Here is a 16049-nt window from a genome sequence, read left to right as displayed (position 1 = left end):
GAATACAATCAGCATACAATTAGGATGACCTAATCTATTATCCCAAAGATTCTACCTCTCCGCACCATGAAATTCTGTTTACGTTCTATAACACTGCACAGTGGAGATGAGGTATCATCACAGGAAACCTGGAGGGTTTCTTGACCCAGAATAGAAGGTCATTCTGTGTGATAAAAGCCACATTCTTCCTTTTGGGAGTTCTGTGTAGGGAGAGGACCTTGGTGGGAGGAGGAGTGGATTCCTTCAGTAGGCAGGCAGCAGTTTACCAAGAAGCTTATTTGAGTTTAGTAATCCAGGATAACACATAGCCAAAAGTTGGAGGGAGGTGTGACCTCCCCTCTCTGCTGCAGCTTGTTGACATGCATGGGTCAGAGATTTCTGCCTGGGTTAAATAGTTAGGACTGCATGTGTGACTTGCTCCTTCAGGTATCAGGATGGAAAATACAGAGTGGCAGGAAATGGGTGAGGGGACTCAGCTTAGGATGCTATGATATTAAAGATGAGGTAGATTCCAGGAAATAACATAAAAAGAACATCAAGGTATTTATGATCCAAATAAACAGCAAAGACTTGAAAAATGATTTTTCCCTAGCTCTATTCCTTATTGGACTGTGAATCATAGGTTGGGCCTGGCACCCTTCCCCAGGGAAGAGTTTGTTGTGTCTAATTTCTGTCCTAACCAAAAGCAGGGGTTATAGCCTGTGATCTTTGCTACTCAGGAAGCTGAGATCTGAGGATCATAGTTTGAAGCCTGCCTTGGTAGGAAAGTCTGTGAGACTCTTATCTCCAACTAACTCCCTAGAAAAACACAAAAGTGGCACAGTGGCTCAAGAGGTAGAGTGCTAGCCTTAAGCACAAAGAGGCTTAGCAATAGTGCTCAAGCCCTGAATTCCAGCCCCAGGACAGGCTAAATAAATAAATACAAAAGCAGGGGTTGTAGTTGCTGTAGTTGAGGTTCTGTCCCCACTGTCTTTACCTGAATCAGTTAGGCACCTGTTTGTATGGACTGCTCAAAGCATTTAATAACTCATCTGGTAAAAACGCTTGTATGGACCTAAATTTCCAGTCATGAAATGTGGCCAGGGAATATAATTTTCTAATATCCACTTGCAGGCAATTTCTATCCATCTGTTGTGTCTGTTCTTGCCTGACCTTCAACTGGCCTCATGCCTTTTCTGCTGCACTCCCAAGACAGGGACCTTTTGAGGCTCCCAGCTTACCCCACCTTTGTCTCTGGTGCTAGAATTAGGTGAGGCTGGCATAAGCCTATGATGTTACTACTCTGGGGACCAGGGCACAAGAAGGTATTTCTGGAGTGGAAAGTGATAAGTAGTGAAGAATGGAGAAAAGATAATAGAATGATTCAGAGTTGAGGTCAGGGAATCTTGTCTGTATTTAGCTAACTTTATATTGCTGTAACAAATGCTTGAGAAAATGACATAAAAGGGAGGGAAAAGTTTGGCTTAGAGTTTTAGAGGTTTCAGTTCATGGATGGCTGTATTTTCTCTATAAATCCATTGATGAATTCAGAGCCACCACAATTAATTCACTCTCCGTGATTGGATCCAGCAGCTGGGGACCAAGCCTTCAACACAGAAGTCTGTGGGGGATATTTCTTATGCTACATATCCAAACCATAACATTGTCTCAGCACTGGTCCCGGCAGAAAGCAGAAAGGAAAATTAATAGGAAGCAATATTTTAATGGAGTGCCTATTTGCATAGGTAAATATGTGGGGAAACTGGAGAGAGAAAAAGAGAGAGGGAGGAGGAGAGTGAGAGAGAGTGGCTGAACATGTATTTTCCTGGGCCTCAGAACCTCAGAGTGCTCACAGCTCCAAGGTGGAGTCATTGTGGAAAGAGGGGTTCCATGTCCACAGATGAGGTGGTTTTCAGAGAGTAGTAGCTTGCATCTTGATCTTTCTTGGTTTCATTTTCAGGAATCACATCTGGTTCCTGAGAAGAAAAAAAGAAGCAAAGAGGGTTACCACCCCAACTCTGGTGTCTTTGATCTCTTTCTGGGAATTTCCCCTGACTAAAATTAACTCAATAGTAAGAGCAAGGCAGCCATCGTGCTGTCTGGTAGTAAGGGGAAGGGGCTTCAGGGCTTCAGGGGACAGCAGTGACTGAGGGCAGGGGCCTGGAACCTTGCTCTCCTGTGCCCTGGGCTCCTACCCTGCACATATCTGCCCCCACACAGGGCTGATATGTGGCCCCCTTACTTCCGGCCTGAGATTCCACTCTGCTCTGGGTGTTTATCTCCAGTGACAGAGAAATACCTTCAGGCCTTGTGATCCTCAAGTACCCAGTTTTTCTCCCCTGGGAATCCCCTGAAAGTTCTAGTACCTCATTTGCTGGGTCCTCTTCCTTCTTCTTGCACCATAACAAGAAACATCTGGGCCAGGAGAAAAAGTGGAATTAGGGTCAGTCAAGGAAATGTGTGTTTCTTTGGGGCTGCTGGGGAGAGGAAAAGCCACTCACCCTGTTACAGCTATGGCCAGCATGAACCCAGTGCAGACTGCGAGGGTCAGAGTCCATTTGTAGTTCTGCATCATCATAGCTGGGGAGAAAAAGGGAAGCCAGGGGTTGGGTGGTTAGGCAGAGGAGCCTCTGGAGGCTATAGTCTGGGAGAACCATGGTTAGATTTCCTCCTTGAGAAAGAGGATTTTGGTAGAAACATGAGATGTAGCAGGGAAGAACAGGGAGGTTAGGAAGGAATGGTCATGACTCAGGTAAGAAATAAAGAGGCCTGAGCAGGAGGGTTGAGCTTAGTAAGAAAACAAAGGAACAGCCACCCTTCAGAGTCATTTAGTAAAGCTACATGGAGGTTCTTCATGCTAAGGCGGAGGGAATAAAGTAGAGGGTTAGGAGGTGGCAGCTTGAGTGAGAACATTTGCTGAGTAAAGCCTTGAAGGCAGAGCAGGGTTGAGAACAGTGAAGACAGGGTGGGGGGATGTTCCAGACACGTTGACTCTGAGGACCTAGTAGCAGAGCCTGGGCATGAAGATATCAAGAAATTCCAGAGATGTTGCCTTCCTTTACCCAGGGAGAGGAAGGACAGTTAGAAAAGTCCTGGGTTAGAGAGGAAAGATGAGCTCTAGGGGTGAGGGTCTGAAGGGGAAGACCATGCAAAGTAGAAAGTCACTAACCTGGGCAGAAGGAAGGATCATTGCAGGTCAGGTAGTAAATCCTGCAGTTGGCACACTCGGTGACCTCCATTGTGGATTGGATATCTATGAGAAGGATGGGTCAGGACTTCAGATTTTAGTGTATGTGTGTGTGTGGGGGGGTGTCTCCTTTCCTAGCCCAGTCCTTGGACACACTTACCACAAGACTCATTGCAGGCTGCCAAGAAGATGGATGGTGAAGAAACTGAGGTGCTAGGAAGACAGAGAGAGATCCGGGAGGGGATGGGAGTGTGGGGAGAACATGGGGAAGATGTGGCAGGGATATCTGGAGAGAGCCTAGGTTTGGTCTATGGGTCAGGGGTTGTGGTGGTGAAAGGCTGGGGGTAGACAAGGACAGTCCCATCTCTCACCCTTCTCCTTCAGTTCATCAGATCTCTCATTTAATCTGTCAGCAAAGAGACTCTTTTCTGAATTGATCTCTTCTAGAAGTGACACTCTATCTGGGTACAGCAAGAGAGAGGATACTCAGTTTCCCACTTGCTTGAGGGTGGGACTGCAGATCAATGCTTCCAAACAGAAACCCTGTGGAGTGTACAGGGCCCTCTGCTTGGTTCTCCTGGTCCTTCACAACTGCCCTGGGGATTCCTTAGAGGGGCCGGGTTGTGTCCACCCAGCCCTAGGGCTCATGGGACACTTGGCTTCCTCACCATCCCGTAGCTTCCTAATGGTTTTGTCTATTTGGTTGAAGAATCTGGCTGTCTCTTCTTCCAGTTGGTCCCGATCTAAGGATGGATCATTGTTAGAGGGAGATCACAGGGGAGTAAGATCCAGGCCAGGCAAAGGCATGGCTCTTCCTGGCTATAGCTCACCAAGATACCAGAATTTGAACATGGGATTTTCCTCCACGAAGAGGGCGTGAAGGCTTTGTGAGAGCTCTGCAGGAGGCCCAGGGCTGCCCCAGAGAATCTGTAGGTCATAATCCACCAAGGAAGGTAGCTCTGGCCAGCAGCGGAGACAGCTCTTTCCCACAGTGACTGGCAGAAGATAGATGAGCAGGAATGGTAGCATCTCTAGTGACAAATCAGTGCCACTACTGTGTCCAAGGTTCCACATGGAAGGCTGGCTCCCAGTTCCCCTGGAAACCACATTCTCTTGGCAGAATAAAAGTAAATTCCATGAGGTAAGGCAAGGATTGATCTGCTCTGGTGAACCCACACTCGACCTCAGCACATGGTTACTTCTCTGAAAATGGAGTCACTGACATTCTGAAGACAGGGTTCATTGGGGATAAGGAGAGATGATAGGCAGAAGGCTGTTCTACCATGTGGTGGACACTCAACCATCTGAATGCCTTTATCATGTAGGGAATAATAGCTCAAAAGGCCCAGAATTCTGGAGGCAGTGAAAGAGCAGCACAGTGGGAGAGTTAGCTGTATGAAGAGAATCTGAATCTCCTCACATTGTTCTGCATTGGACTGGTTAGCCATGGATGAAGCATATGGAAAATACATTTTTTATGGTTTATATAAACTAGCAGCTGCCTGGAGTCTGGCTAAACTACATGGAATTAGTCTGTTCCCTTATCACCTCTCTAGACAGAATATACAGACAGAAGCAAGGAGATAGAAAAACTACAATGCACAATATAAAAAAGCCTGTAAAAGAAAAGGCCTTCGAGACTCTTGTCACCCCTTACCTGGCAAGTTTTGCCCCTTCATGTGATTTTTGCCAACTTCTGAATGCCTTAGGTTAGGTTAGGGATAGCTGAAGACCACCAGACATTTAAAAATACTTCCAATGTGATGGGGCCGGGAGTTTGGCCTAGTGGTTAAAGTGCTTGCCTAGCATGCATGAAGACCCGGTTCAATTCCTCGGTACCACATACATAGAAAAAAGCCGGAAGTGGTGCTGAGGCTCAAGTGGTAGAGCTCTAGCCTTGAGAAAGTCCAAGGGCAGTGCTCAGGCCCTGAGCTCAAGCCCAGGACTGGCAAAAAAAAAAATACTTCCAATGTGAATATGAAACAAATTCAACACCAAGAATCCAATCAAAGGAAAAGCAACTACAGGAAAATGAAGGGTACAGAAAGATGACAGGAAGCAGAAAACTTAGAAAACGATTATAAATAGATGAAATATTGCTCTCCCCAAATATGCAGAAGCTGCTAAGTAAAAGTAAAGTCCAGAGAATAAGAAAGAGTTGTTAGGGATTAAAAATAATCCAATGTGCATTTAAAATTACATCAGAAATGTCCTGGACATCAGTACAAAAAGATGTGGGGAATAGGAAAGAAAGATAACAAACCTGGATGAATATAAGTGGCTCAATACCTAATACTAATTTCTAGAAAGTAATTGGAAGTTACTTATAACAGAAATTGAGTAGAAAGTACATGCAGAGGGGAATTTTGTTCTATAGGGAGGGATGTGACGGGTAGGCCCAAGGGTTTGTTGAATACATAGTAGTTGCACTCGTAAATTTAGCCTGCATTAGTGAGATGGGCTGTGTGATGGGAGGGTAAGCCTGAGTACCGCTGACCTTTTGCTCTCCCACTAGCTTTAGACACAGTTGGGACTGACTGGATTGAGATGAATCTCCTGCCATTTAGGCTGGAGACATAGGAGCTCCCTTAAGGCCCCTGGTGCTCAGAGCCACCCAGCATGTAAGCACATTGCTTAGAGTATTTTATACAATGCCCTATCAGGTACCAAGTTTGCTCCATCCATCCTGAATATGGGAGGAGAGAATGGAAAACCCATAGAAATAATAGAAGAGAAAACAATTTAGAACAAATACTGGAGTTGACACCTGAAATACCCTACAGATAAGCTATTCTCTAAGAACAAGAAAAACCACTCTAAAGTATCATGTTCAGTGGACTGGTGATGATAATGTCTTCTTAAGATCAATATAGTAGGTCAATAGAATGCTTTCCAGTTCAAAGAAACCTATTTCCATCTTAGTCTTTTATACCCTGATTAATGGCTGATTAATGATTAAGACTGATTAACTGATTAGTTTTAAAATGGACTCCTTTCTACCTTGCCTCAGAAAGCTACCAGAGGATGTATTCCAACCAAGTGAGTAGATCATGCAAGAAAGATGACAAGATTGAAGTCAAGATCTGGAACAGTCAAGAGAAGCCCTAGATGACAGAGTGAAAACTGGCTCTTCCTAGGTAGAGAGGCCTGCAATGGGAAGCTTGATTAGTTCCCTCCAGCCCTTCTTAGATATTTATGATTTTTCCTGGAAGGAATAGTCACTCTTCACATTGCGAGAAGAACTTGCATTTGGATCTTGGGAGGGAACTCTTAAGAGTAGGTCTTTAAACCATGTGGCACTAGCTCATAAGGAAATTGTTGCACAGGTACAGGTGTTTTCTATGCAATGCAACAGTTCTTGATAGAATTCTACCCTGCACTTCAAGCTAAAACATACGTAGTGCTGCAGTTGCTCCCCATTGATTTATATTTTTTTCTTTAAGAGTGCAGAGTTCAGATATCTACTTGTCTATGGCCCAATACCTTCATAATTCACCTTCGCACCGTTAGCATATATTAGGCAAAGTGATACCAACCCCTTGAATGTATCCAAATATATAATTAAGATGCTGCTGGCTGGAAGAGACTGAAATCTCCTTTTGCTTATTACTGGTGGAACTTGTTTTTGTTTTTAACACCTCTACTGCTTGTTTGCCCTGACTACTCCTTTGTTTGGAATTCTATACAATTATGTGTTATGTGCTGGTCGGGTTCCACAAAACAAAGACAGCCCTTTCTACCTTCAGAGAGTGTTAGCATCTTCTTCCTTATGTTTATGATCACGTCACATCTTGACATGTCTAGTACCCTCTATTTAGGGCAGTGGTTTGAAGATGGAGATCAAATTTCCCCTTTAGAGGCCAAATATCTTTTCAGACTGAGAATTCTTTTCATTTCTGTGTGTCATTTGCTATTATAACAAAATGCCTAAGACAGAGTCATATAAAAAGAATGCACGTTTACTTGATTCACTGTTGTGGAGATGGAGAAGCCAGAGTGTGGCTGGGGCATCTGTGTGGCATGGCAAGGGCTTCTCGCTGCATGGTGGATGGTAGCATGTGGGGAGACAGAGCAGACAGAATTCAACTTTGTAATGAAGTCATGCCCTCAACACTCCCTTAAGCAGTCCCTATGAATGCATGAATCTAGTTGTGAGGGCATGGCCCAGCCACCTTCCAAGGACATCGATTCCCCACACTGTTAAGGTATGGATATGGAGATTGGGTTCCTAATCTATGAAATTTGGGGAGACATTAAGTCATTGTCCTTCTTATCTTAGCCTCTGGTTACTTGTCTCCCCAGTATTATTTTTGTTGTTGTTCTTGCTGGTCATGGAACTTGAACTCTGGGCTCTTCAGCTCAAGGCTAGTGTCCAACCACTTGAGCCACAACACCACTTCTGGGTTTTTTTTGGTAGTTAATTGGAGATAAGAGTCTCACATACTTTTGTTCTTGGGCTGGCTTTGAACTGTGATCTTCAGATCTCAGTCTCCTGAGTAGCTAGGATTAGAGCCATGAGCCACCTGTGCCCGCTTTCCCCAGTGTTCTGATAGAGTCCCTCACACTGTCCTCCACTGAAGCACATCAGAATTTGCATCAGGGTAACCTCTCATGTTGACATGGCTGGCACATGACATCTTCCTGCTTTTCTTCCAAGTACAGAGTTCCCAATCTGTGAGCTTTCTTCTGCAGCATGACAAATTGCCACAAAATTAGTGGTCTTAAACAATACCTTAAAAAATTTAATCTCATGTGATTTAGAAGTTTGGACCTAGTTGATGGGGTTCTCTGTTGAAAGCTCTTACAGGTTTGAGTTTATGATGTCACCTTGGCTGAATTCCTGTCAGGGGATTGGAGCTATTTTTTTGTCAGTCCTGGGGCTTGAATTCAGGACCTTAGCCCTGTCCATGTGCTTTCTCAAGGCTAGATCTCTACCACTTGAGCCACAGCACCACTTCCAGATTTTTTTTTTTAGGCATGTGGTACTGAGGAATCTAACCCAGGTCTTTGTGCATGCTAGGCAAGCACTCTACCACTAGGCCAAACTCTTGTCCCCTGGAGTTTTCTTTTTTCTTTTCTTTTTTTTTGTAATGCAATTAAATGTATGTATGTATGTATGTATGTATGTATGTATGTATGTGTGTGTATATGTATGTATGTATGTATGTGATTAGTTCTGTTTGTTTGAGAGTTTAGTTTTCTTGAGCTCTTTGTGTATTAGGCCATTATCAATGCAGTTAAATTTTTGTGCATGTGGCCTTTGGGCCAGAGCTTCCCCTTCCATCATTCTTCCCTTCTCACCTATCTGTTTCCCCACTTCCTTTTCCACAGATGTACAATGAGTATTATCGCTATATCAGCCACAGTTCCCTTTTCCATCCATTGTCTCCCTCCAACTCCCTCTTGTTTAAAACATGTGTCAGCACCCAAATATTAATTTTGCACAACTGTGTCTTGTTGATTCACCCCATAGAGTAGCACTCCTGCAGATACTATACTTTAGTCCGCTTGGTCATTTATATATACATATGTCCCTGTTTATGTTGACCTGGAAGTTATCTATGGATCTGAGATGCACATACAAGAAAAACACACATCTGCCCTTTGTGCTTCTAGGCATGGCTTATTTTACTCAGTATGATTTTTTTTCAGGTCCTTCAATTTCCCTTCAAATGACATAATTTCATTTTTCTAAATTCCATTATTTATCTACCTATATATATATGTATGTGTGTATATAGGTATGTATGTCTGTATGCATCTGTCTGTCTGTCTGTCTGTCTGTCTGTCTGTCTGTCTATCATCTTACATCCCACATCATCTTGATCCTTTAAAAACAATAGTTAGATGCTGCAAAGTAGGTGGAAATGCCTTATCCACTAGGGTATATTTGCTATAGTTTACAGCTTCAGGGTTTCCAGCCATGATCAAGTTTTCTTTGGGTCTGTGGTAAGGCCTCTTACTAACTCAGAAACTCATGATGGAGTAACTTGTTCATTTCTTGGTGGTCAGGAAGCAAAAAGAAAGAAGATATCAGAAACTCACAATCTTCTTCCAGGCTACATTCCCAGTGACCTCACTTTACATATAGCTCCACTTTTGCAGGGCTCCACCATCTGACAATTGTGCCCCAAGTGTGTAGAGGCCACCTTTAATAACTTGTGTCTTTGGAGGACACTTAGCCAAACCATAGGTGTTGTTTACAGAAGTTGTGAATGCAGGACTGACTAGGGCTGGGGCTACTTTTAGCCACTAATGGCTATTTCTTAGTTCTCTGCTTGTGGTTGTCTCCAGAGACCCTTCCGTTGTTCAAAATCTTTTTGTTCAGGAAAGGTTCAAGCCCTCTGAAACAAGACCATCTAAGATCATCATCTGTTTTGATGAACTCAAAGGAGAGCAAGACCTAAGTTCTATCTACAAAATCTCCTCACCTTTTCTTTTGTAACATAACCTAATCCCAGGCTAAATTATCATTTTTATAGTGTTGCTCTATACCCAAGTTAAAGAGGATTATATATACTTTATATACTTTATATCAGGAGACAAGAACCTTGAAAACCATTTCAGAATTCTGTAACAATGCTGGCAGCTTCCTTAGAACCACCACTCACTAATGTGGCTTACTAAGGGCAATGTTCCCTGTAGCCCTCACTGTGACACTAATTTAGCCTGAGGCATAGCTGAAATTCAGTTCATTCATTAATAGCATATGGTTAGTAAAATGTTCACAGGCTCAAGTGAAAGTTCTCCATAAGCATTCTCTGCTCCAGATGTCATCCTATAAGCCTTGAGGTTCCCAGACTACGTCTTCTTTTTCGCAAGTCACTAAAAATATATGAAGTTTTCACTGAACCTTCCAGGTTGATGACTTGTTAAGATAGCTTGCAGAGTTCAGGAAATCACTAGTTGGGATTATAATTTCATAATGAAGAATTCAAATTAAGCCCAGTCAAATGAAGAATCTTACTGGACAATGCCTGAGAGGTCCCAAACTCAAAACTCTGTTCTCAAGTGAATCACCTTTCTGGTGCACATGCCAACTAGGGAACTCATTTGAACTTTGGTGGTCTGTTGCTACTCTCAAGCAACACGGGTATGGGGAGGAACACCCAGGGCCAGCCTGAAGTCCCCTGGAGCCGAGCGAGATGGTAAGTATCGATGACCCAGCCCTCCCCCAATTACCGGGGAAGAAAAAACACTGAGCCAGGAGCTATGTCAGCCATGAAAGTGCGGCAGATCTGTCTCTTTGATTGCGTCAAGCACTTAGTTATATACTGTTGGGGAAAGAGGGAATGGGAATTGAGCAGCTAGTCAATAGGAAGAGGGCCACCATGCTATCACTAGGGGTCAGGGCAAACTTTTTGGTACTGGGCAGGACCAGTGCAGTAAAGCACGGCCGGACCTGCGCTGCGGGGGGACTCAGTTGAATCTGGTTCATAGAGATGCCTTAAGAGAGGTGTGCCACTGAGCCAGAATGATGAACAGGCCTCAGAGATGGAGATCAAGCCCCAACAGTGGTCATTTTTTTTGGCCAGTCCTGGGCAAACAACAACAACAACAACAAAAAACAAAAACAAAAACAAAAAACTCAGGGCCTGAGCACTGTCCTTGAGCTTTTTCCTCAAGGCTAGCACTGTGCCACTTGAGCCACAGCACCATTTCTGGATTTTTCTAAGTATGTGGTACCGATTGCATGCTAGGCAATCACTCTACCACTAGGCCAAACTGATGGTCAATTTTCACTGGGATTTGTCTGTGTTAGTATGATGTGTGGAGTCATTGGCCAATCAACCTTTAGACATCTTCACCTCCCCTCAAATTGAGCTGAGATCACTAAAGAAAAAAACAGCCTTGAAATCATATGGTTAATCTTTCTGACATGGCCAGTCCATAAATTGTGCAGTAATAATTAACTAGAAGTGGTCACATAGCCCATGGGCCCATCAGAAATAACAAAGATTCTTTAGTCATTCAGAAAATTCTTAGGGTTTGGTTATCTCTCAGGAATAGAAACAAATGATAGATGTATTTTAAATTATGTAATATCGCATAAAATCACTATTATCCATTTAGATTCTTTTATTATGATTTCACCTGGACACAAGCTTTATATGGCATTTCTGGGAACTCCTAGGAGCTTCTTCTAGGAAGCTATCAAATCATGAAGACAATGTTTTCCTTGGCAGATGCTGAGCCATGAGGATATTAGGATAGTGGCAGATACAGCTCTAGGGACAAGAGGATATTACTTAACCAAATGCATGACCAAATTAATGCACCTGTTTAAAACGATGAAATCATCTTAGAGGTCACTGACCTGAATATCTTGTCCAACTATTACAAAGAACCTCAGTTAAAAGAACATTCAATAACTCTTGCAGAATGTCATCTATCTAGTCAATGCCGCTACAAAGGGTTCAATTTAGTTGTTTGATTTTTTTAATGAAAAAATTTGCAAAAAAATTCATTACCAGATGAGCTATCATAAATGAAATATTCATTTCATTTTCTTTCTGCTTAAAACGTGTGTCTTAAAATGCCTTGTTGAATCTTCTTAGAATGATCTGTGGAGCTGCCTGAGGGGAATTGCTTCTGCAGAATTTGCTGGGCGAGAACATTAAAATTGCATGAAGCCACTCATGTAATTTTAATGACCATGAAAAGAATTTTGACTGGAATTGAGAGGAATTTAGAGTGAGACGATCTCCTGGGAAAAATTGAAATCATGGTTGTTTTGTGTGTTGAAGAGACAAGGTCAAGTATCTGTGGGATCTATTGGATTCTCTCCTGTCCTACCTGCTGTTGGGTACAGATGCACTCTCCACAGGAAAGGACCACACCTAGAGGGTATATGAGACAAAGAGTTCCAGGCCAGCTTCCTGCTGGTTGTAGAGGATGATGTGTGCTAGAGCTGGACATGGCTGGAAACAGGACTCAATGAAGCTGGCCTGGAAGTTTAAATTCAAGCCTGGTGCTCTCAAGTCATGTATGATTTTTCCATACTTCCTTGTCCTCCTTCTTAAGTTCTTTCTATTTCCCATCACCTACCCTAGCTACTGCATCCATTAAATCAACTTAGATGGTATCTTACAAAGTGACTGAGAAGAGTGATTCTGTTCAGGATCCAAAAGAAGAATCAATGTCCGACACCTTGCAAGGAGAATTCCTTGCCTAGCCTGAAAGAGAAACACGAACCAAGGACATAAGATGGATCCAAGATACAAGTCACTTCTGCTATGGGTGAAGTTTTATTTTCCCAATTTCTAAATCTTTATGATGGCATTAACCATGGGGTCTTAAAAGGGTTTTGGATCTACATAGTGCTCAAAATGTATTCTGAAATCCTTGGGTACAGTGGATGGCCTTGTCCTTGTCCTGTCCCTCTTGCACCATGCTGTAGCCCCATCAGGGGCGGGTGTCTGTGTGGGCCTGTGCTCAGCACATGATGAATTCTACAGGAGAGTATTACTAGCCTTAGCTTATATGTGTAGAATGCAGAGCTGTCACAGAGGGACATGCCAAGGCCAGACAGCAAGAAATCTCCAGAGAAAGCCATCTGTCCTTCTTGCTCTCTGCATGGTCACTACAGCTTTGGAGGTGTTAGACCCAGTGACTCCCTTCAGATGATTCCATGATCCATAAGGCCCAGGAGGTGGCCACTGGCCAGGAACATGAGGATCTCTGGAAGCCAGAGGGGCTGAGGCCAGAACCAAGGAGAGACTCATTGATTGAAGATACTACCGATCATGGCTCAGAGGGAACAAGTGTGAAGTTTTATAGGCGCCCGTGACCCCAGTCACTTTCCAATAGCCAATAGAACCTGGAGCAGGGGGCTAGGATTGATCTCCTGGCTCCATTCTGCTGGAGCAGCCATGCTTGAAGACTCCTTCTACAGTAGGGAAGCCCAATCTACTCAACAAACCCAAGGGATGAGCATGTGAAGCTGGACTTTCCTTGCTATCTGGTTTCTTCATCTCCCAGCGTTTAATCTAAGGTGCTGGCCCAGGTATGTGGATCTTTATTTCAAAGTGGGGAAACCAAGGCTTAGAGAGTAGAGTGGCTTATTCAAGACAGTTTGGAACACAAAAGGATGAGCAAGGCAGAGAGCCAGGTCTGACTTCAAGGCAAAGCTACCTAATACATCCATTGTGGAGAGAAGAGGGACCTAGAGATATGTGTCGTGTGGGGTACCAGGCAGAAGTGCCCAGATTCTGCTGGGCATCCTGTCCATGCAGTCAGGATGGAGAATGTCCTACTGTGGAACAGTGTCTGCTCAAGGAGCCCGGTCCATCTGTGAACATGGGTTTGGGAGAAACAGCAGCTTGGCTCTGGGGGTGGGGATAGAAGGCTCCCTAAAGCAAGGAGTGTTGCTGCAGGGTAGGGAATGTGGGATATTCAATCCTGAAGGAACATATCTGATAGGTGGATTTTAGATTGTTCATTTTTTTCAGGATGTTGCTTGATATTGAAGAACTAAGAGACATTTTATTAAATGCACAGAGTATTCATTGTTTTACAAGACAAAAGCAAGACACATGTTTAGGTTCAGTAACTGGTATATTGTAAGCTGAAACCATCAAAATCTTCTCTGTGGACACAATCTGCATCAGATTCAATGTCTGCATATTTCTACAATGCTCACTGCACAGTAACATTTATCTTGGCTTAGTACATATTTCAGAGTTTCAAAACAAGGGAAATTTTTCTGTACCAATTCCCTGTCTTGTGAAAAACACGGTAAGACTAAGAGCTCCATATTTAGTTAATAAGATATTTTTCTAGGTTACTATAACAGGGCTAAAGTTTCAGATTTTAATAAGAGTACTTCTGATTTAAGAATAACCTTACAATAGTGGATAATACGCATTTGTTTTGTGATTTTTAAGTTTTTAAAACTTCAGCAATGAAATTCTGGAAGCCCCTATGCCTTACCATTCATTAAAATAAACATGATTTATTTAATGCAACTCACTGAAGTTCAATTAACTTACCAGATTTATATATCTATTTCCTGCCATCTAGGGTTCTGCCTTAAATCTGAGTATATATCGAAACCAGCAGTTTAAAGGTTAAGATTAATGCCAAATGCTATTGAACAATTTTAAAACTATTATACTGTCAAACTGTTCCAAACAGCTGGTTTCTTTATCACAATTATCTGGAGAGCACTCTAACAACATAAGGATTTTACATCAGAACTTTGAGCAAAACTTTGAGCAAGATCTCTACATTTCAAGTTTCCAACTGAAGCTAACATGTAGTTTTGTGTAGGAAGAAGCCCAGACAATGGCCATGAAACCTGTGGTTTAAGACATATCAGAATCACTGGAGAGAGCCTTTTAAAACAAAAATAAAATAGAGCAACACCAATGACAATAGCAACAACAAAAATAGATTTGCTTCAACAAACTGAGAAGTGGTATCCAGGAACCAGCATTTTAAATAACTACTGAAACTGGACTAAATCTACTCTAGCAAAACAATACAGAGTATCATTATATTATAAATAAGTACAGTTAACAATTTAGGAGACACTGGCCTGCAAGTCCTACCAAATCTTGCCCTAGGCAAGTTACTTAGCAAGCAAGAGAGGCCAAAACTTACCTTTTTCAAACACAATATATTTTTTTCAATATAATGTCAAAGTCAGGTGAATTCTAAGGCTGTCTATCATTCACTCATGAATTGAAACCTTTAAACAGGTCAGTTCTTACCATTCAACTTTAATGCTTTGTCATTGGCCTGCTAGATTGTCAAAGGTAGTGATTCCAGCTTACCATGTGATGTGGATTGTACAAGATATACATTCTACTTAGACACTTTCACAGAGTCTATACAGTCCATACATAACAGACATCAGACACCAGTTGGCTATGCTAAAATATGAGAATATAATAATAATAATACAATCTTGATTTATAACTTCATAAATTTCCCTTGTATGCGGAGTTCATATCGATAATATCAGGAAGAAAATCCTAACTAATACTGAAGCTATCATGCTGCCTCTTTTGTGACACTATTTACTATTTTTTTTTTTACCAATTCTATAGCTACTTGTAAAGTAGGGAGTTGGTATATTCCATTCCACTTTACAGAGTTTTAAAAGTTGTACATAAAGGAACTGTATCTCAGTGCGTGATGACCGTAACTACATTTGACTAAGTGCAGATGAGTGTGTGATGGCTCTGCTATTTCTGCCAAACTTTAGGAGTGGATATAAATTACATTAAAACAAAATCTGAATAGGCATCAACACCATAAAACAAGAGAATATGTGTGTGTGGGGGGGGTAGAAACTGGCACCCACAACAGCCTAAATCTAAGGTGTTATTATTTCCCATTACATTCTTCAAAAAGACTTATCCTCTCTCTCTTTTTAGCAGTGCACATGATTAAACAATTGGTATTTCTTTTTTTTTTTTTGCCAGTCCTGGGCTTGAGCTCAGGGCCTGAGCACTGTCCTTGGACTTTCTCAAGGCTAGAACTCTACCACTTGAGCCTCAGCACCACTTCTGGCTTTTTCTATATATATGTGGTACCAAGGAATTGAACCCGGGTCTTTGTGCATGCTAGGCAAGCACTTTAACCACTAGGCCAAATTCCCAGCCCCACAGTTGGTATTTCTTACCAGACAATAAAAGGCAATTATAAAAATAAGTGTTACACTAAAGAAAAATCAAGTCATATTATATAATAAAATGAAACTTTTAAATCTACACTCAAATGAGCTAAACCACGCAGACTCATTTTGAGCTACTTGGAAATCTAGACTCTTGTGTGTATGCTGGTCTTGGGACCTGAACTCAGAGCCTAAGTGCCATCCCTTAGCTTCTGTGCTCAAGGAGTGTGCCTTACTACCTGAGCCACAGCTCCACTTTCA

At 42.4% G+C, this 16049-nt stretch overlaps 1 protein-coding gene across 1 annotated transcript; it reads right to left on the bottom strand.

Annotated features, from left to right (window-relative positions):
- Positions 1-1682: 1682 nt before the first annotated feature.
- Tex51 (testis expressed 51) lies at positions 1683-4223 on the bottom strand. Its single transcript, XM_090342467.1, has 8 exons — positions 3997-4223; positions 3835-3909; positions 3538-3627; positions 3327-3344; positions 3149-3232; positions 2481-2559; positions 2346-2394; positions 1683-1955 (listed from the first exon to the last, which is right to left on the bottom strand). Exons 1-8 carry the CDS (start codon positions 4193-4195, stop codon positions 1848-1850), a joined length of 702 nt encoding a protein of 233 aa, XP_090198593.1. The 5' UTR covers positions 4196-4223; the 3' UTR covers positions 1683-1847.
- Between the last annotated feature and the right edge of the window lie 11826 nt (positions 4224-16049).

The sequence above is a fragment of the Megascapheus bottae genome, chromosome 12, assembly GCF_031878675.1.
Source record: "Megascapheus bottae isolate mThoBot1 chromosome 12, mThoBot2.hap1, whole genome shotgun sequence".
Taxonomy (NCBI): domain Eukaryota; kingdom Metazoa; phylum Chordata; class Mammalia; order Rodentia; family Geomyidae; genus Megascapheus; species Megascapheus bottae.
The sequence above is the reverse complement of the archived record's forward strand: the minus strand, read 5'-3'. Positions and strand labels throughout refer to the sequence as shown.

What these genes read in the sequence shown, in the direction of transcription:
- Tex51 (XM_090342467.1), bottom strand. Translation starts at nt 4,195, where the DNA reads ATGCTACCATTCCTGCTCATCTATCTTCTGCCAGTCACTGTGGGAAAG. An exon ending in TGATCCTTCCTTCTGCCCAG is followed by an intron (nt 2,560 to 3,148) that starts GTTAGTGACTTT and finishes TTTTCTCCCCAG; the next exon opens with CTATGATGATGCAGAACTAC. An exon ending in AAGAGGACCCAGCAAATGAG is followed by an intron (nt 1,956 to 2,345) that starts GTACTAGAACTT and finishes TTTTCTTCTCAG; the next exon opens with GAACCAGATGTGATTCCTGA.